Raw genomic sequence first — 24,747 nt, forward strand, 5'->3', positions numbered from 1 at the left:
GATTGGGTGCACTGAGGGAGAATTTAGCATACCTGATGCACCGAAAGTCACGTTAGGTGCCAATTTGGTGCCAGTTTTCTGTTTGGTTTATTTCAACAGAAGTTGGGTTGAGGGTAGTGTTAAACCTATTCCATGTTGAATCCCTACAGGTGACAATGTAGACTTGCAGTTAATCAAACTGGGCTGAAGCCAAATTCTCTGACTGACAGGCTAATGAATAACTTATTACACAATTAAGTTTATTTTATTTGAATGCATGGTGTGAATGATGGATGAATTGCTCAGCTGTGCGTTATATTGTCTGGGTGTCTGACAGAGCATGTACTTTAGTTTCGGAGATTTTTTGATTTGTGTTGTTAAGTATCCTACTTATTCTTGGTGCCTTGTATTGCAGTTGTTCGTATACCTGGCTCTGGGCAGACAAATTGATGAATGCAAACACAAATTCATGGACGGACCCTCGCAAGTATCCTCAAACATCTGTCCTGGACTTCAGCCTATCGTCCCCTCCAAGTTATTATGAAGCGGTCGGTGATGTGAAGGGAGACGTGAGAGCAGATTCCGCCATCCATTGTAGTCCGAGTGCTTTATATGAAGCTCAGTATTACCAGATGACGGAAAGCGGGCTGGCCGCTCCCTACAGACGGCGGGGAGGCCTAGTAGATCACAGGGATGTTATCAAAGCACATGAAGCTCATAAAATGCACAGTACTCCTCAGGCTAAGAGAAAGGAATGGGAGTAAGTAATGACTTCTACTTTATATATTTACATATTTGCAGAAAATCTTGGCCTTAATTGTTATTTTGCCCCCAATTTTCTGCCACAAGTACTGATTGCTCTCCAGTACTGTGACCACTATTTTCTGTAGCCTGGACAATGAATATTTTTGAGGGTATTTAAATACTGAGGGCACAGCAGCAGTGACTTATCCTGTCTTTAAGAACATAAGAACATAAGAAATAGGAGCAGGAGTAGGCCATCTAGCCCTTCGAGCCTGCCCCGCCATTCAATAAGATCATGGCTGATCTGTTGTGGCTCAGTTCCACTTTCCCGCCCTCTCCCCATAACCCTTAATCCCCTCTCTTATCAAGAACCCATCAACCCGCTTCTTAAAAATATTTAGCGAGGCAGCCTCCACCACTTCAACGGGCAGAGAATTCCAGAGATTCACCACCCTTTGAGTGAAGAAGTTCCTCCTCAACTCTGTTCTACCCATTGTTCACACCCATGTGCACTTTCCAGAGAGGTCTTTGGGTTATGATCATGAATAGGAACATGGGTGACATTTCTTCTGCTAGGCCCAGGTATGCTCCATTATCTTACTTAATTCCCTTTCAAAATGTAAGAACATAAGAACATAAGAAATAGAAGCAGGAGTAGGCCATCTAGCCCTCCGAGCCTGCCCCGCCATTCAATAAGATCATGGCTGATCTGTCGTGGCTCAGTTCCACATTCCCGCCCTCTTCCCATAACCTTTAATCCCCTCTCTTATCAAAAACCCATCAACCCGCGTCTTAAAAATGTTTAGCGAGGTAGCCTCCACCACGTCAACGGGCAGAGAATTCCAGAGATTCACCACCCTTTGAGTGAAGAATTTCTTCCTCAACTCCATTCTAAACCGCCCCCCCCTTTATCTTGAGGCTGTGCCCCCTAGTCCTACTGTCCTTTCTGAGCGGGAAGAGCCTCTCCACCTCTATCCTATCCATCCCATTCATCATCTTATACGTCTCAATGAGATCTCGTTGCATGTCATCCTGTAGTTTGGTCACGTTGCAACACCCATGTCAACCAAATGTTTTCAATATGGGCAATAATGATAGGGTCAAATACCTGTGCTTGTCACAAGTCAAAGATTGAGAAAGTTGATTGAGAAAATAGTGAATTAGGATACAGCAATTGGGTAACACTAGTCTGAGATTTTTTTAAAAGACCGAAGATTGATGGAGGAACGCAAGTGTGAGTGAATTCTGGATTTCAGCAGTTTTGTGTTCCTGACAACAATTTGCTGCTGTAGGAGATTATGATCAACCTTGAAAAGCTATTCTTAAATTTGTGGACTGTTAAATGTTTGCATTTTGACAACATACTTTAAATGTTTCCTTTCCTTTTTTTGAAAGATTTTTTATATTTACTTTAGCTGCTGTCTAGGGGCAGCATAGTGACACAGTGGGTTAGCACTGCTGCCTCACAGCGTCAGGGACCCAGGTTTGATTTCCAGCTTGGGTCACTGTCTGTGCGGAGTCTGCACGTTCTCCCCGTGCATGCATGGGTTTCCTCCAGATGCTCCAGTTTCCTCCCACAGTCCAAAAGACTGTGCTGGTTAGGTGCAGTGGCTGTGCTAAATTCTCCCTCAGTATAGCCGAACAGGCACCAGAGTGTGGCGACTAGGAGATTTTCACAGTAACTTCATTGCAGTGTTAATGTAAGCTGACATGTGACACCAGAAATAAACTTTAAACTTAATCCAATCGTTTTTTTGCAATCTAGAAATTTAATTAAAAATTATGAATTTTAAGTGTTTTCAGCTTCCCAGTTTGTTGTGCGAAAATACTTCAATGTGACTGGCTGACAAGCTGCTTGCTTTGTGTACAAATGCATCTTCTTGGCCTAATTGGCACCCAGTCTGAACAGTTGTTGGGAAAGCGGTAAGCAATTGGAATTGGTGGGTATCTTTTTTGAGGTGCGGGTCTCTTAGAGGGTATGTTAATACACACAGTCTTCACACTTTGTTTTCTCATATAATCATAGAGTCAAAGAGGTTTACAGCATGGAAACAGACCCTTCAGCCCAACTTGCCCATGCTGCCCTTTTTTTAAATCCCTAAGCAAATTGCCTGCATTTGGTCCATATCCCTCTTCACCCACCTTACCCATGAAAATGTCTAAATGCTCGAGCCTGTCCCGCCATTCAATAAGATCATGGCTGATCTGAAAGTGGTTCAGTTCCACTTACCTGCGCGCTTCCCATAACTCTTAATTCCCTTATTGATCAGAAATCTATCTACCTGTGACTTAAACATATTCATCGAGGTAGCCTCCACTGCTTCAATGGGCAGAGAATTCCAGAGATTCACTACCCTCTGAGAGAAGAAGTTCCTCCTCAACTCTGTTCTATACAGAGTTTAGTGTATGCTTAAACTGGACCAGCTGATGGGCAACACGACAGCTCAGTGACTATCACTGTTTGCTGTGCAGGTACATGGATTTGGGCCAGTATCTGTGGGAGTTTGCGCACTCTCCCCGTGCTTGTGTGGGTTTTCTCCGGGTGCTCCGGTTTCCTCCCACACCCCAAAGATGTGCTCTTAGGCTGATTGATGTAACAAATTGTCCCTAAATTAGTCTCCCCTCAATCTGGTTTCCAATGTGGAGTGCCATAAGCATAGACAAAGGTCATGGGTGGAAGAGGGAACTCACAATGTTAAAATGGCGGCGCGGGCTCGTTGGGCCGAAGGGCCTGTTTCCTGTGCTGTGTTGTTCTTTGTTCTTTGTTCTAAACTGATTCCCCCTTATTTTGAGGCTGTTTCCTCTAGTTCTTGTTTTGTTTCTAAGTGGAAAGAATCTCTCTGCCTCTACCCTATCTAGCCCCTTCATTATCTAATATGTCCCTATAAGATCACCCCTCAGCCTTCTAAACTCCAACGAGTACAGGCCCAATCTACTCAATCTTTCCTCATAAGCTAACGCCCTCATCTCTGGTATCAACCTGGTGAACCTTCTCTGCACGCCCTCCAAGGCCAATATATCCTTTTGCAAATAAGGGGACCAAAATTGCACACAGTACTCGAGCTGCGGCCTCACCAGTACCTTGTACAACTACAGCAAGACCTCCCTGCTTTAATATTCCATCCTCCTCGCGATCAAGGCCAACATTCCATTTGCCTTCTTATCACCTGCTGCACCTGCAGACTCAGTTTTTGCGATTCATGCACAAGGACCCCCAGGTCCCTCTGCACAGTAGCATGTTGTAATTTTTCACCATTTAAATAATAGCCCATTTTGCTATTATTCCTTCCAAAGTGGATACATTCACAATTGCCAACGTTATACTCTATCTGCCAGATCCTTGCCCACTCACTCAGTCTATCCAAATCTCTCTGCAGACTTTCCGCGTCCTCCACGCAATTTGCTCTCCCACTCATCTTTGTGTCATCAGCAAACTTTGTTACCCTACACTCGGTCCCCTTCTTCAGATCGTCTATGTCTATGGTAAACAGTTGAGGCCCCAGCACCGATCCTTGCGGCATGCCACTAGTCACCAACTGCCAACCGGAAAAACACCCATTTATTCCAACTTTCTGCTTCCTGTTAGATAGCCAATCCTCAATCCACGCTAACACTTTACCCCCAACTCTGTGTACCTTAATCTTATGCAGCAACCTTTTCTGAGGCACCTTATCGAATGCCTTTTGGAAATCTGACAACACCACATCCACTGTTTCCCCTCTGTCAACCGCACTCGTTACATCTTCATAAAAATCCAGTAAATTTGTCAAACATGACTTTCCCTTCATGAATCCATGCTGTGTCTGCTTGGTCGAACCATTCTTTTCCAGGTGTCCTGCTATTTCTTCTTTAATGATGGATTCCAGCATTTTCCCAACTACAGATGTTAAGCTGACTGGCCTGTAGTTACCTGCCTTTTGTCTACTTCCCTTTTTAAACAGCGGCGCAACATTAGCTGTTTTCCAATCAGCCAGCACTTCCCCAGAGTCCAGCAAATTCTGATAAATTACTACTAACGCATCTGCTATTACTTCTGCCATTTCTTTCAGTACCTTGGGATGCATTCCATCCGGGCCCGAAGAAGCTGGTGTGAGGCCACAGTGTGGACACATTCTAAAAGAATCTCTTATAATAACTTACCATCCTTAGGAATGATTTTAACTCCATCACATACTCAGCTGTGGTACTTCTTTGATGGCTTTCACCTTGTCCTCTAGGGGATGCAAACCCTTGGCATCTACCTTGAAGTTGAAGTATGTAACCTCATTCACCTGGAAGGTGCATTTTTCTCGTTTTAAGCTGACGCCCATTTCTTTAAATCTTCTCGGACCTCTGCTATGTTTGTCCTTTGTTCCTCAAGGGATGCACCAGTGATTAGGACATCACCTAAGTACACCACTTTAGATATTCCATGCACAAACTTTCTACAGTTTGCTGGAAGATGGCACAAGCTAATGACCCCAAAAAGTAGGCAAGTGCACTGATATAACCCCTTTGTGGGCATTAATGGTGACTAGCTTTTGGGAGTGTTCATCCAGCTACAGCTGCTGGTATAACTGTGTTGTCGGGCTTCAGTAGGAAACTGATCATACTGTTTTCAGCATCTCTCCTATATACGTAGTTAAATGGCTTTTGAATGATTCAACCTCAAAGGTTGCAAGCCTTTCTGGAGGGATCTGAATGCTTATTCATTTATGACTATGGCCACAGCTCCAGTATCGATTTCCATCTTAAAGATATGCTGTTGACCATCTCGATAGGTGGCACCTTGTGGGACCTGGTTTAAAATATGAGTTTCAGATCCCTTGATGGATTGGTTCCTCAGCTAGTTGGTTTCACATATTGCCTTAACCATCATTTTTTTTTGTGTGTTCTCTTCTGCTTCACTCTGCACCAAGCCTACAAATAACCCTTCTTTTTGCAGTATAATTTTCACACCAGCATATTTCCTGGAAGTGCTCTCCCCTGCATGGAAAACATGTTTCCATCCTTGCTGTTGTAGCATCCTCTTGGGCTCTGCCATTTTACCCCTTGGGCTGTTATTTGCAGCAGCCGTTTACTGCCATAAACAATTTATCTCATTGGGCACACCTTGTAATTCACTTATACTTTGCTAAAGGCATCTTTACAGCTTTTTTGCCCCAAGAGATTTTAATTTCATCCTGCATTTTTTTCTGTATCGTGATGCTGTTAATCCTGCAGACCAAACAGTCTTATAACACCTCTCTCAAAGCTGGGCCGAATTCGCAGTGGTCTGCTAAACATCATAGCTTGGTCACAAATCCAGGGGGCATCTGCCCTGGTACCCTAACAGCTTAACTAAAATTATACCCCAACATGATAATTGAAGGTCAGGGTTAAAATGGTCTTTGGCCAGTGTTACTGTTTGATTGAAAGACCATGTCTGGCGCATCACGTAACATTAGGGTCCTCACTAGGCTTTAAGTTTGTGGCCACAGACTGTGAGTAGTATCACCTTTTGTTTTTCCTCTGCAGTGATCTCTTTTGCTATGAAGAAGTAATGCAACCTTTTGATATACTGCCCCCAGCTCTCATCTTTTGGTTTTTATCTTCCTGATTAAAGACATTTAAGGACGTCTCTGTCTGTTTCTTCTTAGCTGCGACAATCACTTTCCTCCCCCTCTAATCGTACACTACGATCTCCTGGTGTCTGATGTAGTTTTTCTTTGTCGCTGGTGTAATAACTGGAAGCAACTCAGTGAGGCTCCATAAGGAGTTTTACAAGTTAAGGTTCTGACAGAAATTTCTTACACAGGTCGACTCTCTTCCCCTCCTTGGCTCCAACTAAAGGTCCTCCTTCTCCTCCCGTGCCTGGCTTCCTGCGTAGCATCCCCATAGCATCCAGTCCAATCACGTGGCTTGCAAAGGATTGCCCCTTAAAGAGGCCACATTTCTTCTGCTTTCATTGCTTCTCTGCAGCAGAGTTTACGTGATTGATTTCTGACTGTGTTGTGGCTAGTTGGATGAGGCATTGCCACATAACTCCATTTGCAGCAAGTTCCCCTGCATCCTCTCCATACACCAATATCAATTTGTTCTCTTTTCAGTGATGTTTTCAGAGTGGAAGCAAGGGTGTGAGGTGAACCCTGAATAGAATCTTGACTTGACAGCTGAGTAAAAAAGTCATAAATGTCATGGCTTGTAAGAGTTCTGAAGTTAGAATTCAGTTTTGTGTGGGTGTGGAGATATAACTGAGTCTACCTGAATTTCTGGCTGATATGTTTGTTGAATGGGATTTAAGCCAGTAAATCCCTGTTAGGGAATTACATTTCTCCTGAACTGCTACACGACATGAGATGTTCTTTCTGCTGCCAATTGATTCTGTTTTTTTTAATTAAGATTATTAAAGACAATCTGGATGTTTGTCGAGCAGGACATGGAAAGTATGCTAAATTTCTCAGTGATGGGTTCCAACTCACATATTTAAAGTTTAAATTTTATTTTTTAGTGTCACAAGTAAGCTTACCGCAATGAAGTTACTGTGAAAATCCCCTAGGCCACACACTCCGTGCCTGTTTAGGATGGCCAGTTCACTGAACCAGCACATCTTCCAGACTGTGGGAGGAGGAAAGTGGAGCACCTGGAGGAAACCCATGCAGACTGGGGGAGAATGTGCAGATTCCACACAGACAGTGACCCAAGCTGGGAATCAAACCCGGGTCTCTGCCACTATGAGGCAGCAGTGCTAACTACAGTGCCACCATGCCACCCTGTTATCTCTGTAATTTGATCTTTCACACTTTAATTAATGTGTATTGGAGTAAACAATATCTCAATCCCTCTGATTAAGAAATCTGGGAGGAAAAATAAATTAAGCACATTACAGTCATCATTTAACATCTTGGCAATAGAAAAAGTCTTGAAAGCTATAACAGCGTTGGATTTAAGTTGCCTGTCAAAAATGTGACTTTTTAAATTGTAATTAAGATAATGATAAGATGCACCTATTGACAACCTATATGAATGGTTATTTTGGGGAGAGAAAGGAAGTTGGGATGAACAGTTTGTACTGATTGATATGAAGGACAGTTGCACCCTCTTGTGTCAGGATTGTGTACTTAGCAAAATCTGAGCCAAACTGTCTTGTGTTGAGTGGTGTTGTGGGCTTACCAGCGGCAATTTCTAATTTTCAGGCATCTATCCATAATCCATGGTAACACTCTATATTTAAGTAGTAACTGCCAGAAAAAGGCAAAGGATATTCTGGACAGGACCCAATGCCTCTTTTGGTAGTCGACTATCAAGTTGTTCCTTCATCCTTTGCCTTGCTCAGCATAACGTCTGGTGTTGATCTGACAAATTAGTTTTTTTAAATTTATTAGTGTCACAAGTAGGCTTATACTAACACTGCAGTGAAATTACTGCGAAAATCTGCTAGTTGCCATACTCCAGCACCTGTTCGGATACACCGAAGGAGAATTTAGCATGGCTGATGTACCTAACTAGCCTGTCTTTCAGATTGTGAGAGGAAACAGAGTCACGGGGAGAATGTGCAACACCCACACAGACAGTGACCCCAGCTGGGAATTGAACCCAGATTCCTGGCGCTGTAAGGCAGCAATGCTAACCACTGTGCCACCATATTCCCCATTCGACTGCCATCTGTTGCTAATGTCCATGTCGCTTACCTGTAGGGCTGCCCTGATTTAATGAAGTGACCCCACCTGTGCAGCTAAATCTGTGATTTCGGTGTGTTCTTTCAAACTGAGATGTGACATTGGCAACTAGAATAAATACCGTGATATTTAGGATTATGTCATGGCATTTACTGGAATTTATGGCTGGGATTCTCCCGGCCTGCTGCACTACTCGAACAGCGCAGTGGGTCAGAAAGCAACAGTGGGTGGCCTTTCATGAGGTTCACGACCAGCGTCCAGCCGGTCACAAGTCTCCCAGGCACTTTTTTTTAATGCAATCAGCATGCAACTGATTATCATATGGAAATGTCATTGAAATTGACATTTCCATATGATTAGCCAGGCCTGGTACAGTACTCTCCAGGTCCACTAGCATCGGGAGATAGGGGAGCAAGGGGTGGGTGTCATTTGGACGCTACTGGGAATTGCCAAGGGGGTGGGGCCAGAGGGACAAGCACTCTGGGGGGCCTATTGGGGAGGGTGATTGGTGGAAGGGGCAGCCTGCTGCCATTCTGCACTGAAATTGATGGAAAAGGGCAATCAGGTTTGGTCATGGGGGGGAGTGGCGCAGAGTTGCGGGGGCAGTGGTGGCTGGGCCTTGTCTTCAGGGTGGGGCAGTGGGGGGTGTCTGATAGGCCTGTGATGGGGGTGAGGGGGGTTTCCAGTACACTAGTGATTGGAGAGGTCAGGAAGGCCAGCAATTGGGGTTCAGAGGAAGGCCAGCGATCGGAGGCCTGCGATCAGAGGCCAGTGATCGGGAGGCTGGCAATGAGGAGGGGTAGCAGGGGGAGACTTGTCTCAACAATAAAGATGGTCTGGAGGGAAGAAAAAAGAAAGCTCGTCTTACTCCTTGTCACCTAATATGGTAGCTCATATTCTATGAGACTCACAGGGAGATCTAGTGACGATCCTCCATGACCATCATAATAGTTGTCATATAAGATAGTGATGATTTCAGATTAAGAAAAGAAGAGCTATTATGACGAAATTGTGCCTTTAAGAAATGTATTTGAGTCATATCTTTGTTCCAGGAATTGTTGTAACAGCTCTATGCACTCAAATCTGTTCTGTCTATAATCAGTATCCTATATTGTTGCTGCAGCAGCATAATTGCTTAATCTGAACTGATGATGTTCTATTGTTCTTGGTGTTCCCAGGGATTCTGAAGAGTGTGGCTAGATTGGAATGATTGATAGTTATGGTCATATGATTGGGTACAGCTAGGCTTACACAGGGAACTCAAGTCATTCTGCTTTTTGGGAGAAGAAGAACTGCCTTTCTCTTCTGTCTCTGAAGTAGGGAAACTGGAAACTGCCAGAGACCAGATTTATTTCTCTGATGTTTTGCTGTTTTGAGGATATTTCCTTCTCTCGAAACTGCTGCCTGGATCTCTGTTTAGAAGTGTTAAAAAGCTGGAAATTTAGCATCATGCAAGCATCTTTGGTTTCTGTGCTAACTGGGTCTATGTAAGGAATTTATGTCTATGGGGAATACTGTTGAATTGGAACAATAGAGGTAGCTAGTTGTTCAGAATTATACCTTGTCATATTTAAGCATTTTGATCGGTAAAAGTTATGCTAATTCTTTTTGTTTTATTCTAACTGTGTTCTTAAATAAACCTTGTTTTGATAAAAGCTTTCTGGTGAGTCACTTGAATCATACCTGGAGTGAAATGCCTTATGTTCACTCTAATGCCCAAATCAAAGGTAAAAGTTAGGGGGCCCGATTTTACCATCAAGTTGCACCTGAGTAGGGGGTAGGTGGGTCCAATGGCTCCCTGCTCGAGATTGGTGGCAGGCAGGAAGGTGGGGTTCACTACCTCTCTGCCTGAAATCAGTAAGGGGGAAATGGGTGTCCGCTCCCAGTCTGGGAAATGCTACTCTGCCTGAGATCAGTGAGGGGGAAGGAGAGGAGAGGAGCCTGCGATCGGTGTGGGTGGCAGAGGGAGGGATAAGGGGGTCAGTAATGTTGGGGGGATGGGAGGAGGCATTATCCAGCCCGGGAGGGATGTGGGAAGGGAGCCGCATTCTATCATTTTTATTTCTGTGCAGATGCAGTTGAAGGTGCTGATTGGAGCTGCAGGATTTCAGGCGCATTAAACCCACCCACAGGCTTGTGCAGCACGATTCAGTCGCTCATTTTTTTTTCAGGCCGAGTGTGTATGAGGGTGCCTGAGGACGGGCCTAAAAGTCAGATTTAAAACATTCCCAGTTTCAAGTTTGCCCAGTACTTGGAATCAAATGGTAAATTAGGGCCCAGGGCCTAGGCGAACCTCATAAAATACCTTGGAGTTTCTGGTCTGGTCCTTAACACTGTAAATAAAATAAACTTGACATGCTTTCAATTTGGTAAAGGAGTGATAACTGAATATGTTTGCATGTTTGTGCTGTAATGCTATATACTGATGAAGATCAACCACAGTCAGCTAGCATGTGGTCAGAAATTAGACAACATGGCAGATTAAATGATGTGATCCCTGCAGCTAAATTTGTGACTTTATATTTCCAAGGTATTTATGCCTACCGTTGGATCTAAAGCTGGGAAAAGATTTAATTTTCCAGTACCATCATTACTTGCTTTAAGTTACCTCACTGCCTTTTTAAAAAAAGATAATGGCAAGATTTGAGTTTCTAAAATCTTTCCCAAGCCTGCAGAATGTGCTTTTCTGATTTTAAAATGTATTTCTGCCACAAGATGGTGCTCACACATCTCACAGTGCAGATTAATTGGGAATGAACTAGAATTGCATCATCCATTTTGCAAATTGTAAATTATTAGGTACTTTATTTTTGCTGTCTTTTATCATTAATAACCATGTTATTGTTCCCTTTTCCTTGATGTTGGTGGGTTTAATTTTCCCATGATTGCTTCTAATAGAAGAATTTTGATGCATTTTGCTAAATCCATAAGAAAAACAGCAATCTTGACAGGTCTTTACCTCATTGCATCCTGTCCAATATTGAATATTTGGGCTGTTCATTCCTTCCAACTGCAACCCTGGATCATAGAAAATGTTGACCTTTCTGACACGTGTGACTGAACGGCGTAGCGGCACAGTGGTTAGCACTGCTGCCTCACAGTGCCAGGGATCTGTGTTCGATTCCCAGCTGGGGTCACTGTCTATGTGGAGTCTGCACGTTCTTTCCATGACTGCATGAATTCCCTTCAGGTGTTCTAGTTTCCTCTCACAGTCGAAAAGATGTGCTGGTTAGGTTGATTGGCCATGTTAAATTCTCCCTCTGTGTACCTGAACAGACACTGGAGTATGGTGACTAGGAGATTTTTCACAATAACTTCATTGCTATTTAATGTAAGCCTACTTGTGACACTAATAAATAAACTTTAGACTTTGCTGAAGGAGCCACAATGATGATCATGTATGAAGCTGCTTCGCACAGAGGACTTATTAGGGTTTCAAATTGCCTTTGCAATTGTCGGAGACTTGAGGTTCTCTCAGCTCATTTGGGTGAGAGTGAGGGCTGCAGAATGGATGGGCACACTGACCATGGCACCATGATACAGGAAGCCATTCAAGTAAGGGGGAACTAAAAGAAATGAACAGCGGGATTTTACGGCCTGACTCACCCCGAAACCATAAAATCCCACCTGAGGTCAATGGACCTTCCCATAGTCAGTTCCTCGCTGTTCCGATTCCCATGGTGGCGGGATGGTAAAATTCTGGCTGAAATGTTAATGGGGGCAGTATACTGAAGGGAATGATACTGTTTTCTGTAGCAAAGAGCAAGCTTCCAGCCAGCAGTGTTGCCTGCCTGGGTTCGGGACAGTGAGGGAAGACTTCAGCCTGACTGAGTATATTTGGGAATTTGGTTCAAAGTGGGAATTTAATGCATAGGGAATAGAGAATTTTTAGGTAAGGTTTACTGCAGGAAATATGATTTAGATTAGAGTGCTGGGAGTTGCCTGCCAGACCACTCAGAACCTCCTCTCTGTCCATGTTAATTTCTTTAATTATATCATATTCTTGATTTCTATACCCACGTCATCTGTTTCACTAGTGAAATCGGACACAAAGTTTTCAGTTAGAACTCCACCTATGTCCTCCAGCCCCCCACACAAATTACCACTGTGGTCCTTAATGGGCCCTAGTTATCCTTTTACCCTTAATGAACTTAGAAAACATTTAGGATTTTCCTTTATGTAACCCACCAGTATTCTTTCATGTACGTCCCTTTTTGACTTTCAAATTTCCTTTTTCAATTTCCTCTTGCACATTCTACAATATTCTGGGGCTTCTGTTGTTTGGAGGCCCTGATGTCTTCATAAGCCTTTCTTTATCTCTTTATCCAATGCTGTATATCCTTGGATATCCAGGGTTCATTGGATTTGTTAGTCTCATCCTTTTTCTTTATTGGAATAGATTGGCCCTATACCCAGGACACAATTCCCAGCTCAGTTCAAGTGTAGCCAATCCTTATGGAATAGCTTACTCTTCTCTGATTACTGACATCAGTATCCTATAGAAATCCCTTCTTCCCACACCATACTTTAAGCCATATATTAATTCTTTAATCTTCTTGACCCTATCCAAATTTGTGTGTGGCTCAGGTAACAATTCAGAAATTAGTACCTTTGATGTTCTGCATTTAAAATTTTGTCTTTACTCCTCAAATCTCTTAGCAAATCATTGTTCTTCATTCTACTTATATTGTTGGTCCCCATGTAATCCGTGACAACTGGACACACCCCCCTTCGCCCCTCCCACTCCAAGTTCCCCTCCAGCCATGAGGAGATGCCCTCAACTCTAGCAGGTAACACAATCTTTAGAGCTCTTGACTGTGGCTTTAGAGAATAGTATCTATCTTCCTAACAATACTGTCTCCTATCTCAGACATTTCTCTTTGTTTGCCTCACTTGGATGACATCCTTCAACATGGTGCCATAGTCAGCCTGCTCATCCATTGTGCAGTCCTTTTGTTCATCCACACAGGTAGCAAACACTTTGTACCTGTTGGATCAAACCAGGGACTTACTACATACTGGTTTCTCTCCTGCCTGACGCACAGTCACACCCTCCTGTCCCTGACTATTGACCAAAACTAAAGTTCCTAAGAGGTGTGTCCACCTCCTGGAACAACATGCACAAGTAACTGTTCCCCCTTCATGTTGCCCCAAATGTCCATAATTCAGACTCCAGCTCAACAACTCTGATCCATGGTTGCCTAGGCTGCAAACATATACTGCAGATCTCTGTCTCACTCAGGTGTAGTCGCCTTTCCACATCCACTTTCTCCATGTGGGTTTAAAACCTTTCTGTTTATATACATATATAGATGATTCACCAGGTAGCCCAGCTTTCTGCTATGGTAATTATCACCTATTGGGTGATTAATTCATCATTATTGATGTTTGTTCTTACAAGCATTCATGACAAATATGTTGCAATTCAACGTACATGAAGCAATTTGAATTGTCTCCTAGAGATGAGTGAGAATGCAAGTCTTTGTTTACTTTTTCAGTTTTTGTTAGATGGCAAATCAGTCAGGATTCTTACACACACTGGAATCACTGCATATGGCATGACAGGCGAAGACAGGATGGTGTTTGTTTCCATTCCATCAAATAAGCAGCTGAGAATTTTGTCCGGGGCAAACATGACAAATGGTTAGTTGGAAGATGTATCAAAGTGGCACCTTTAGATCTGTACCTGAGTAAAATTTAGGAAAGAAATGTGAAATTATTATAATTGATTAAAGTTTAATTTATAAAATGGCTTTAGACAGTAATTGATAATTGCAGTTGATTACTACTGTTGAACCATTTTCAGTAGGGAACATTCTTCTGAGGTTGGGGTTTAAAGTACATTTCAAATGAGAGGGAACTTTACTCTGTACCCATTCATGGCCTTGAAGGGGCACATGATGGAAGAAGTTTTATTTTACGTCTGATCATGGTGTTGTCTAATCGAGAGTACTTTCTGGGATTGTAAAAAGCAAAATGCATTCAGCATGAAACCATGCTATACTTGGCTGTGGGAATACTCTGATGCTAATACCAGATACCTGAAGAGGGAAGTGATAAGAAGGATGGGATTCTTTGCTTCAGGAGTAATTTCACTGACAAATTAGGGATCTTTTATAGTAAAACAGACGTTATTACAATTTAAATATAACTCTAACAAATTGAGCAGCTTGACTGGTATTATTTCTTGTGCTATAAAGACAAAGCATACCGTACATAGAGAAGAAAAGGAAAGAGTTACAGTCATAACTAGCGTGTAGAGAAAGATCAACTTAATGCAAGGTAGGTCCGCTCAAAAGTCTGACAGCAGCAGGGAAGAAGCTGTTCTTGAGTTGGTTGGTACGTGATCTCAGACTTTTGGATCTTTTTCCGACGGAAGAGAGAATGGCCAGGGTGTGTGGAGTCCTTGAAGCTTAACTATTAATAGTTTAACTATTTAGAGCTTAACTATTGAACAATTAATTAATTAATCTCTCCCTCAATGTCAACAAAATGAAGGAGATAGTTATCAACTTCAGGAAGCGTAGTAGAGGGCATGCCTCTTTCTGCATCAATGGGGATGAAGGAGAAATTGTCGAGAGCTCCATGTTTTTTAGGTGTCCAGATCACCAACAACTTGTTCTGGTCCCCCCATGCTGACACTATAGTTATGAAAGCCCACCAATGCTTCTACTTCCCTAAGAAACTAAGGAAATTTGGCATGTCCACTACAAGTCTCACCAACTTCAACGGAAGCATGCTTTCTGGTTGTATCACAGCTTGGTATGGCTCCTGCTCTGTCCAAGACTGCAAGAAACATTAAAGGATTGTGAATGAAGCCTAGTCTATCAATCAAACCAGCTGCCCATCCATTGACATTGCCTACACTTCCCGCTGCCTCGGCAAAATAGCCAACATAACCAAGGACCCCAAGCACCCTGGACATTCTCTCTTCCACCTTCCGTCGGAAAAAAGATACAAAAGTCTGCAATCACATACCAACTGACTCAAAAACAACTTCTTCCCTGCTGCGATCAGACTTTTGAATGGACGTACCTCGTATTAAGTTGATTTTTCTCTACACTCTAGCTATGACTGTAACACTACATTCTTCACTCTCTCCTTTCCTTCAGTATGTACGGTGTGCTTTGTCTGTATGGTGCGCAGGAAACAATACTTTTCACTGTATGTTAATACATGTGACAATAATAAATCAAATCAAAAATGTAGACAGTCTTGAAGCTTTTGGAGGGAGAAAATGAGTTTTAGAGCAGCTGGTAGAACTCTGTCTTCAAAAACAAACACCAGTGAGAACTGGAAAACTGTTTTTTCTCCTGCAGACCTAGCTTGTCCCATTAACCACTTTATCACATGACCCTGTCAATCAACCTAATCAAACATCCAGTGGAAAACTTCATCAATAAGCAATCATCCATTAGCTCTATCCTAAGTAAACACTACATGATTAAAATGAATAATTATCCTGCTCTCCCAGCATCTGAGCTAAATGTTTTCTAGTCACATCTGTGGCATAAAACTGAATTTTTGAACATTTTCCTGAAATAAATAAAACACACTGATATTATTTGCATACTTCCATCACAATTTTATCGAGATTGACTGAACAACATTTGCTTGGGCAACAGTGATACAATTCAGAATATTAACAAAATTATTAAACTGAAATCCAAGACATTTTAGGAAGACTAAACCAGTCAACTTAACATGCCAATATTTGCCATACATGTCAGACCCCACCACAAAAAGCGCACACTCAATTCTATAGAATGCAAGTTAATTAGTTCAAACAGCACAGGTTTGTTGGCAATTATCTGAATGACATTAAATGCTGTTCTATTTCATTTAATTAGCTTTCCCAATTGCTTCAGTTGCGCTATTCAGCATTATCTCCTCAGGCCCAAAATCTACCACTCAGGAGTTTAATGTATTAACCCAATTGATGCTTAAATGCTCATAAATGTCTGTTTTATAGCATTTGATCCAATACAATCAGAAAAATGTTGGCCAGAATTAATTGCTGATCTAAAATGGTGCCATATGATATTTAACATCCAGGACAAGTAGATGAAACCATGCTTCAGCATTTCATTGAGAAAACAGCATCTGAAGCAATGAAATATTTCTTCAGTGTAACACTAGACTGTCAGCTCAGATTACATGCTTAATTCCTGCAGTGGGGCTTGAATCCATAACTGTCTGAGAATGATAACAAATGATCCCAGCTGACACATTGGTACAGACAAATGGTAAACAAGTCACTAGTTACAGTTTAACAGACTGACAAAATAGAATGTGGCTTATTGATATAATGGGAGGGACAGATGTTACATCAGTGGAGAGGGAGGGTAAGTGTAGACATTGGACATGAATGCCAGCATTCAAAAAAGAGAACACATAGAAGAGGAGCATCTTATGGCATCCAAACTTAGACAAGCAGCAGGTAAGGGGTAGACCATGAGATGGCATCAGAGCTTGTGTTCGAGTGCTATACTTGTATTTTACCAATATTCAGCAATAGAATTCTGTCTTGTAAGATGGTGTGTACTGTGGTGGTCAGCTGTGTTAAATATCACCAGATGTGCATCAGGAGCCCCATTCTGGCATGGCAGTCTTTGCCACATTTGCTGCAGAGGAAGACAGTGGACTCACAAATTGCACAATTCATTGGCCTGTTTTCTCTCGGCCCTGTATTTGGCCAGCTTAGCTTTTAGTTTCTGCTAACTTGCAATGCCATGCCAAACGGTCAGCCTCTTGAAGTCATGGTTGTCAACGACTATCTATTTCATTATCTGCTGTCATCATATCTTGCTTGCAGGTGTCCTTGTAGTCGAAGTATTGATGTTTGGGACATCATGATCTAGTGGCCAATTCACCATACAAAACATTGTTGGGTATACAGCTTTCATCCATCCGATGAATGTATCCAAGCCAGCGCAGACAATATTGGCTTAGCAATAAATGCATGATGATGGACTGCTCACAGCCTTCTGAGTTGGTGACCTTGTCCTGGGAAGAGATGTGGAGAATACATCTGAGACAGTAAAGGTGGAAACCGTTCAGCCTTTTTCTCCTGACTTGCATATATTGTCCAGATCTCACTACTGTAGAGAAGTGCACTGAGGATACAAGCTTGGTAGACTTAGAGTTCTGTGTTCTCCATGAAGTTGCTGTTGTTTCACACATTCTTACTCAACTTGGACATGGGTAGAGCCATGAACGATGATCTAGAAAGATAATTTGAGGAGTTGGATCCAAATTAGGATGTGGAAAATCAATCTCTGCACTGTTACCTGAGCCATGTGCTAATTGTCATAGAGTCAAGCAGATTAGAGAATTGAATATGTGGCTCAAAGGGTATAAAGGAGGGGTTTTGATTCATGGGCAACTCGCATCGATACTCAAGAAAGGCTGAGCTATTCTTTTGGGGCAAACTTGAACCGGTCTGGGACCAGTGTACTGGACAGTCATACAGCTAGGACTGTGTACAGGGCTTTAAACTGATGAGGGAACAGGGAGGATTCAAATGAAGGGGGATTAAGAAATCAAACGAGAGCCACCAAGGCATCAGAACAGTATAGCAATATGGATAAAGTAAAGCACAATGGGACAGGAAAAGACAGAAAATTTAATAAAAATTCTACATCAATGAATAAGGTTATTGTAGGAATAGAAGTAAAAAATTGAAATAAAAAGTTTGCTATTTGAATGCAGATAGATAAACTAGCACAAATAGTGGTAAATGATTTACAACTGATTGCCATTTCAGGGACATGGTTACAAGGTGATCAAGTTTCAGAAACAAATATTCAGGCGTTGAAAATATTTTAGAAAGACAAAAAGTTGGCAAAGGAGGAGGGATAGTAAAGGATGGCATAATAACATTAGTGAGAAAGGATCTAGTCTCAGAAGATCATGAAACAACAAGAGTCAACAAGAGTTAGAAAACAATGGTGTGAGTAGTTTATAGCCCCCCGCCCCCGCAACTTATAGTAGTAATACCACTGGATGAAGAATTAAACAACGAACTATTGGAGCCTGTAACAAACACAGTGCAACAATTGTGGAGGACTTTAATCTTCATACAGACTGGGAAGAGTGGTCTGGAAGATGGGTTTTTGGAATGTTTTCATGATTGTTTCTTAGAGCAATACTGTGATGTCCTAACTATGTTTTGGCATGGCAGTCTTTGCCACATTTGCTGCAGAGGAGGACACTGGACTCATAAATCTAACAAAAGATTTATTGAAAGAGGTGTTCTGCATTGAACAGAAACCAAAACTAAAACAAGAGCCTATGAAATCTCCCAAAGACATCACGATCAAATCATGAAATCAATTCTTAAAGAAATTGTGCAACTATTTAAATATATAATATCCCTCTCCTTTACTTCTGTGGTCATGACAACAAATTACTACGATGTTATATGTAGGATCAGTAATATTCTCGACATAGTACTGTGCATCATTAACCATTATGCACAACCAAGGGGAGGCAATGGCCTAGTGGTAGATTATTAATCAAGAAACTCAACTAGTATTCAGGTGACCAAGATTCGAATCCTGCCAAGGCAGGTGATGGAATTTGAATTCAATAAAAATTATCTGGAATTAAGAATCTACTAATGACCATGAAACCATTGTTGATTGTTGAAAAAATCCATCTGGTTCACTAATGTCCTTTAAAGAAGGTAATCTGCCGTCCTTACCTGGTCTGGCCTACTTGTAACTCCAGAGTCACAGCAATGTGGTTGACTCTCAGCTGGCCTCGGGTAATAGGGGATAAATAATATATGCTGGCCAGCCAGAGATGCCCAAGTCCCATGTATAAAACAAACTAAAAAGTCATTCAGGAGGACATCTATTCCTCTTTGGTTGTATACAATGTTCTGGAATTTGACTATCCTTGACCCTAGAAGTACATCTGGAACTTCAGTAGACTTCTTTTGGAACTAGTTCTAAATCATTCTCATGTGGTATAGTGGCAAAGATACAATCATCAGGCAACTCAGATTCAACTAAGTCCTCCATCCTACTATTCATAACAATAAGGACTAAAGAAGTTAGTACTTCTGGAGATTATTGTAAGAAATCATTTTGAGTTGACAATAATTGGTCAGCATGGTGTTGCCAAAGTAGTTCGTCTTCAGTTTTAGCCATTTAAGAAGTTGCACCTGTTTTTGCTAAAGCTATGGCTGGTACCCGTCTCTCATCTATGGCTTAATTATGCGCTAACACTTGTTGAAATGAGTGCTATTTTGCCCTCACTTCTCATCTAGCAACTTGAGATTGTTGTTGATGCTCTATTATCTCTAACATTTCTGGAGGTAATAACAAATCAAATACAGTTCTCAGCTTTCTCTTTAAGAGTAGTAATCCAGGTGAACTTTGGGTATTTGTAGGAGTAGTATTTCTCTAAGGTGTCAGAAAGCTATTCACATGATGTAATAACAAACTTTGCTCTTTTGAAGCTTTTAAAGAATGTTTAAAAGATTGTATAAATCTTTCAGCTAATCCATTTGTTGATTTAAATAGATTTTGATTTGAGTTATTATTGTTACATGTATAAGGATGCACACTATGCAGACAAAACATACTGTTTATAGAGTACATAGGGGAGAAGGAAAGGAGAGGGTGCAGAATATAGTGTTGCAATTACAGAATGGGTGAAGAGAAAGATCAGCTTAATATATGATATGTCCATTCAAAGTGATGGCAGCAGGGAAGAAGCAGGGAGGCTGGCTTGTGTGATGGACTGGGTTATGTTCACAGTCTTTTGTATTTTCCTGTGGTCTTGGTCAGAGCAGGAGCCATACCAAGCTGTGATACATCCAGAAAATGTACTTTTTTATCATAGAAGTTTACGAAGCTTAGTAAGTGTTTGAGGACAGAACATTGTGGGGCACCAGTGTTGAAGATAATTGTAGAGGATGTGTCATTTCCTATCCTTACTAATTGTAGTCTGTTGGTTAGGAAGTCTAGGATCCAGTTGCAGAGGGAGGAGATGAGCCCTATGCCATGGAGTTTGAAGGAAACATAGTCGGGATAAATGGATCATTTTCAACCAGTGAAACTAACCAGTGAAATGCCACATGATCAGTCCTGAGCCTTCAATTGTTTGCAATTTATTTTAACGACTTGGTTGAAGGGACTGACTACATTTTAGCCAGATTTGCTGATGATATAAAATTAGGTAGTAAAATAATTTGTGAGGAGGATACAAAAGGATAAGATAGATTAAGTGAGTGGGCAATATTTTGGCAGGAGAAAATATGACATTGCCCACTTTGACAAGAAGCATTGAATAGCAGAATATTTAAATTGAGAGACTGCTGAACGTTTTTATTCATTCGTGGAAGGTGGGCGTCGCTGGCTGGCCAGCATTTATTGCCCACCCCTAGTTGCTGTTGAGAAGGTGATGGTGAGCTGCCTTCTTGAATCGCTGCAGTCCACTTGCTGTAGGTTGACCCACAATGCCATTAGGGAAGGAATTCCAGGATTTTGACTCAGCGACTTCAATATATTTCCAAGTCAGGATGGTGAGTGGCTTGAAGGGGAACTTGTAAGTGGTGGTATTTCCATGTATCTGCTGCCCTTGTCTTTCTAGATGGAAGTGGTCATGTGTTTGGAAGGTGCTGTACACAATGCTGTGGTACAGAGGGATCAGGTGTCTTGTGCACATGTTTTTATTTGTTCATGCAATCTGGGCATTGCTGGCAAAGCCAGCTTTTATTCTCTACCCCTAATTGCCCTTGAACTGCTAGACCATTTCAGAGGGTACTTTAAAAGTCAACTGCATTGCTGTGGGTCTGGAATCACATGTAGCCTAGACCAGATAAGGACTGCAGATTTCTTTCCTGAAAAAGCATTAATGAACCCATTGGTTTTGATATTTTATTAAGTTTAAATTCCACCATCTGCTATGGTTGGATTTGGACCTGGGTCCTCAGAGCATTATTGGTCTCTAGATTACTAGTCCAGTGACAATACCATTGCCACTACCTCTCCATGAATCATAAAAGGTTAGCATACAGATAAAATAAATGATTAGGAAGCCAAATGGAATGTTGATGTTTATTGCAAGGGAATAGTGATGCTACAGCTGTAAAGGGTCCAGGTGACCCATGTTTGGAGTACTATGTACAGTTTTAGTCTTGTTACTTAAGAAAAAGCAGAATTACATTAGAAACAGTTCTAATTAAGGTTCACTGAAATAATTCCTGTGATGAAGGATTACCTTCTAAGGAAAGAAATGTAGAAGAATGAGAGGTGATCTTGCAACAAAGAACATAGAACAGTATAGCACAGGAATAGGCCCCATGGCTCACAATATTGTGCCGAACATGATGTCAAATTAAACTAATTCCTTCTGCCTGCCTTTGCTTCATATCCATCTATTCCTTACATATTTATGAGCTTTTCCAAAAGCCCCTTAAACACTGCCTCCTTCTCTCCATTGTATCTGCCTGCACCACAACTTCTGGCAAAGCATTCCAGACATCTGCCACTCTGTGCAAAATGCTCTAACATCTCCTTTGATTTGATTTATTATTGTCATGTGTATTAGTATACAGTGAAAAGTATTGTCTTTTTGCTCGCTATACAGAGAAAGCTTACTGTTAACAGAGAAGGAAAGGAGAGAGTGCAGAATGTAGTGCTACAGTCATAGCTAGGGTATAGATAAAGGTCTTAATACAAGGTAGGTCCATTCACAAGCCTGATGGCAGAAGGGAAGAAGCTGTCTTGAGTTGATTGGTGTGTGATCTCAGACTTTTGTATCTTTTTCCCGATGGAAGAAGATGAAAGAGAGTATGTCTGGAGTGCATGAGGTCCTTGATTACGCTGTCTGCTTTACTGAGGCAGCAGGAAGTGTAGACAGAGTCAATGGATGGGAGGCTGGTTTGTGTGATTGATTAGACTACATTTTCGACCTTTTGTACTTTCTTGCAGTCTTGGGCAGGACAGGGGCCATAGCAAACTGTGACACAACCAGAAAATATGCTTTCTATGGTGCATCTGTAAAAGTTGGTGGGAGTCATAGCTGACAAGCCAAAATTCCTTAGTCTTCAGAGAAATTAGAGGCATTGGTGGGCTTTCTATAATGTTGGCATGGGAGGAACCAGGATAGATTGTTGGTGATCTTGACCCCTAAAAACTTGAAGCTTTCAACCATTTCTACTTTGTCACCATTGATGTAGATAGGGGCATGTTCTCCATTACCCTTTCTGAAGTTGATGACAATCTGCTTCGTTTTGTTGACATTAAGGGAGAGATTATTGTCATTGCACCAGTTCACCAGATTCTCTATCTCATTCTGTCTCATCATTTCCTACTATATCATCAGCAAACTTGAAAATCGAGTTGGAAGAGAATTTGGCCACACAGTCATAGTTGTATAAGGAGTATATAGTACGGGCTGAGAACCACAGCCTTGTGGGACATCGGTGCTGAGGATGAGGAACTTTCCCCTCTCGTCTTAAGTCCTGTAGTATTATACATTTCAACTCTGGAAAAAAGATTCTGACTGTCAACTCTATCTATGACTCTCATAATTTTATAGATTTCTATCAGGTATCCTCTCAGCCTCTGCTGCTCCAGAGAAAACTACTCTAGTTTGTCCAGCCTCTTTTTGTAGCTCATACCCTCTAATCTATGCAACATCCTGGTAAACCTTTTCTAAACCTTCTCCAAAGCCTCCACATCCTTCCTGTAATGTGAACACCAGAACTGAACACAATACTCTCAAGTGCGTCTTAACCAAAGTTTTATAAAGCTGCAACATGACATCCTGTCTCTTGTACTCAGTGCCTCGACCAATAAAGGTAAACATGCCATACATCTTCTTTACCACCCTGTCTACTTGTGTGGCCACTTTCAGGGAACAATGGACTTGAACCTCAAGATCACTCTGGACATTAATGCTGTTCAGGGTCCTGTCATTAACTGTATACTTACCCTTAACATTTTTATCTCCCAAAGCGCAGCTCGGATTAAACACCATCTGCCATTTCTCTGCCCATATCTGCAACTGATCTATATCCCACTGTATCCCTTGACAATCCTCCTACACTTTAGAGTAAGGGAATTGATCACAGGGCTTGGAGTGAGGCAGAGATGAGAGGTCCAAAAGAGCAAGAAGGGTGTCAGTAATTGTGAGGGAGTTGGTGACTGTAGGGATTTGGGAGGGGGTTCTGACTGTGGATGTGGTCCGATTATGGAGAAACAGCTTTATTTTGAGGACATGGAGAAACACACCTGCTCTTCCCCTCTTCGAGGTAATAGTCTTCACCTTCCTTGCTGGATTTACTGAGGTCTGGGAAACTAGCAAACCAGAGTTAGAACCGATGAATGTAATATGAGGCACACAATCTGATTAAAATACTTAAATGAGTGGGTTTACTGCCTACCTTCCCTACCTCCTAGTTCTGCCACCATGCAAAAAGTTCATGATCAGTTGGGTTACATTTGTGATCTTTTACATTTTAACATAGTGGTCAACACAATTTCACCCAAATTGGGGTTAAAATTACTGTCAATGTATTTGTTTTACTCTCCTTTCCTTTTGGTTTCACACTATGGGGGCAATTTTCTGGCCTTGCTGTGCCTGGCACAAATCGTGCCAATCCTGGAAAGTTTTGTGATGGCTTAAAAATGGGTTTCACACTCAGCGCCAAACTGTTTGCAATTGTCCAACTCCTTTGCTACAGGCACAAACTGGATCATGCCCAGAAAGGACACAAGTCAGATTAGCATGAGATTGACTTGATTTCAAACTCATTATCGAGTTCGGCACGCAATCATTCCCCCTACTGGAATGTTCCCACACATCAAAGAACAAAGAACAAAAACAGCCCGGGAAACGGGCCATTGGCCCAACGAGCCCGTGCTGCCATTTTAACATTACCAGTCCCCCCTCCACCCATGACCCTTATCTATGATTATGGCATTCCACATTGAGGGAAACTAATTTAGGGACAATTTATTCTCCAGTCAGCCTAATAGCACATCTTTGGGGTGTGGGAGGAAACCGGAGCACCCGGAGAAAACCCATGCAAGCACGGGGAGAATGCGCAAACTCCCACAGACACTGGCCCAAATCCATGTGTCTGCACAGCAATCAGTGATAGTCACTGAGCTGTCGTGTTGCCCAACACCTGGTCCAGTTTAAGTGTACACTAACGACATGAAGCACTAGGCTACTCTCGAACATCGAGAGCAGCCCTAGTACGACCCATCGCATGTATGCCCCTCGTTGGACAACAAGGCGGACCAACTTAAAACCTGTGGATTAAAAGAGAAAAACATTAGTATCATTCCTCATACTTATACATTATTGGGACGTCCCAATGCTAATAAACCTTATTTAAAACAGTCTCCTACATCCTCCCATC

The 24,747-nt window shown here is 42.0% G+C and overlaps 1 protein-coding gene across 1 annotated transcript in view; it reads left to right on the forward strand.

Annotated features, from left to right (window-relative positions):
• Nucleotides 1-647: 647 nt before the first annotated feature.
• Nucleotides 648-24,747, forward strand: part of LOC145361110 (voltage-dependent P/Q-type calcium channel subunit alpha-1A-like) — a 649,898-nt gene continuing 625,798 nt past the window's right edge. The window contains exon 1 of the mRNA XM_080216715.1: nt 648-739. Coding sequence (XP_080072841.1) covers nt 702-739 — 38 coding nt within the window. The 5' untranslated portion in view covers nt 648-701. The remainder of the gene's footprint in view (nt 740-24,747) is intronic.

The sequence above is a fragment of the Carcharhinus amblyrhynchos genome, chromosome 33 (assembly GCF_965287045.1).
Source record: "Carcharhinus amblyrhynchos chromosome 33, sCarAmb.v2.hapA, whole genome shotgun sequence".
NCBI lineage: Eukaryota > Metazoa > Chordata > Chondrichthyes > Carcharhiniformes > Carcharhinidae > Carcharhinus > Carcharhinus amblyrhynchos.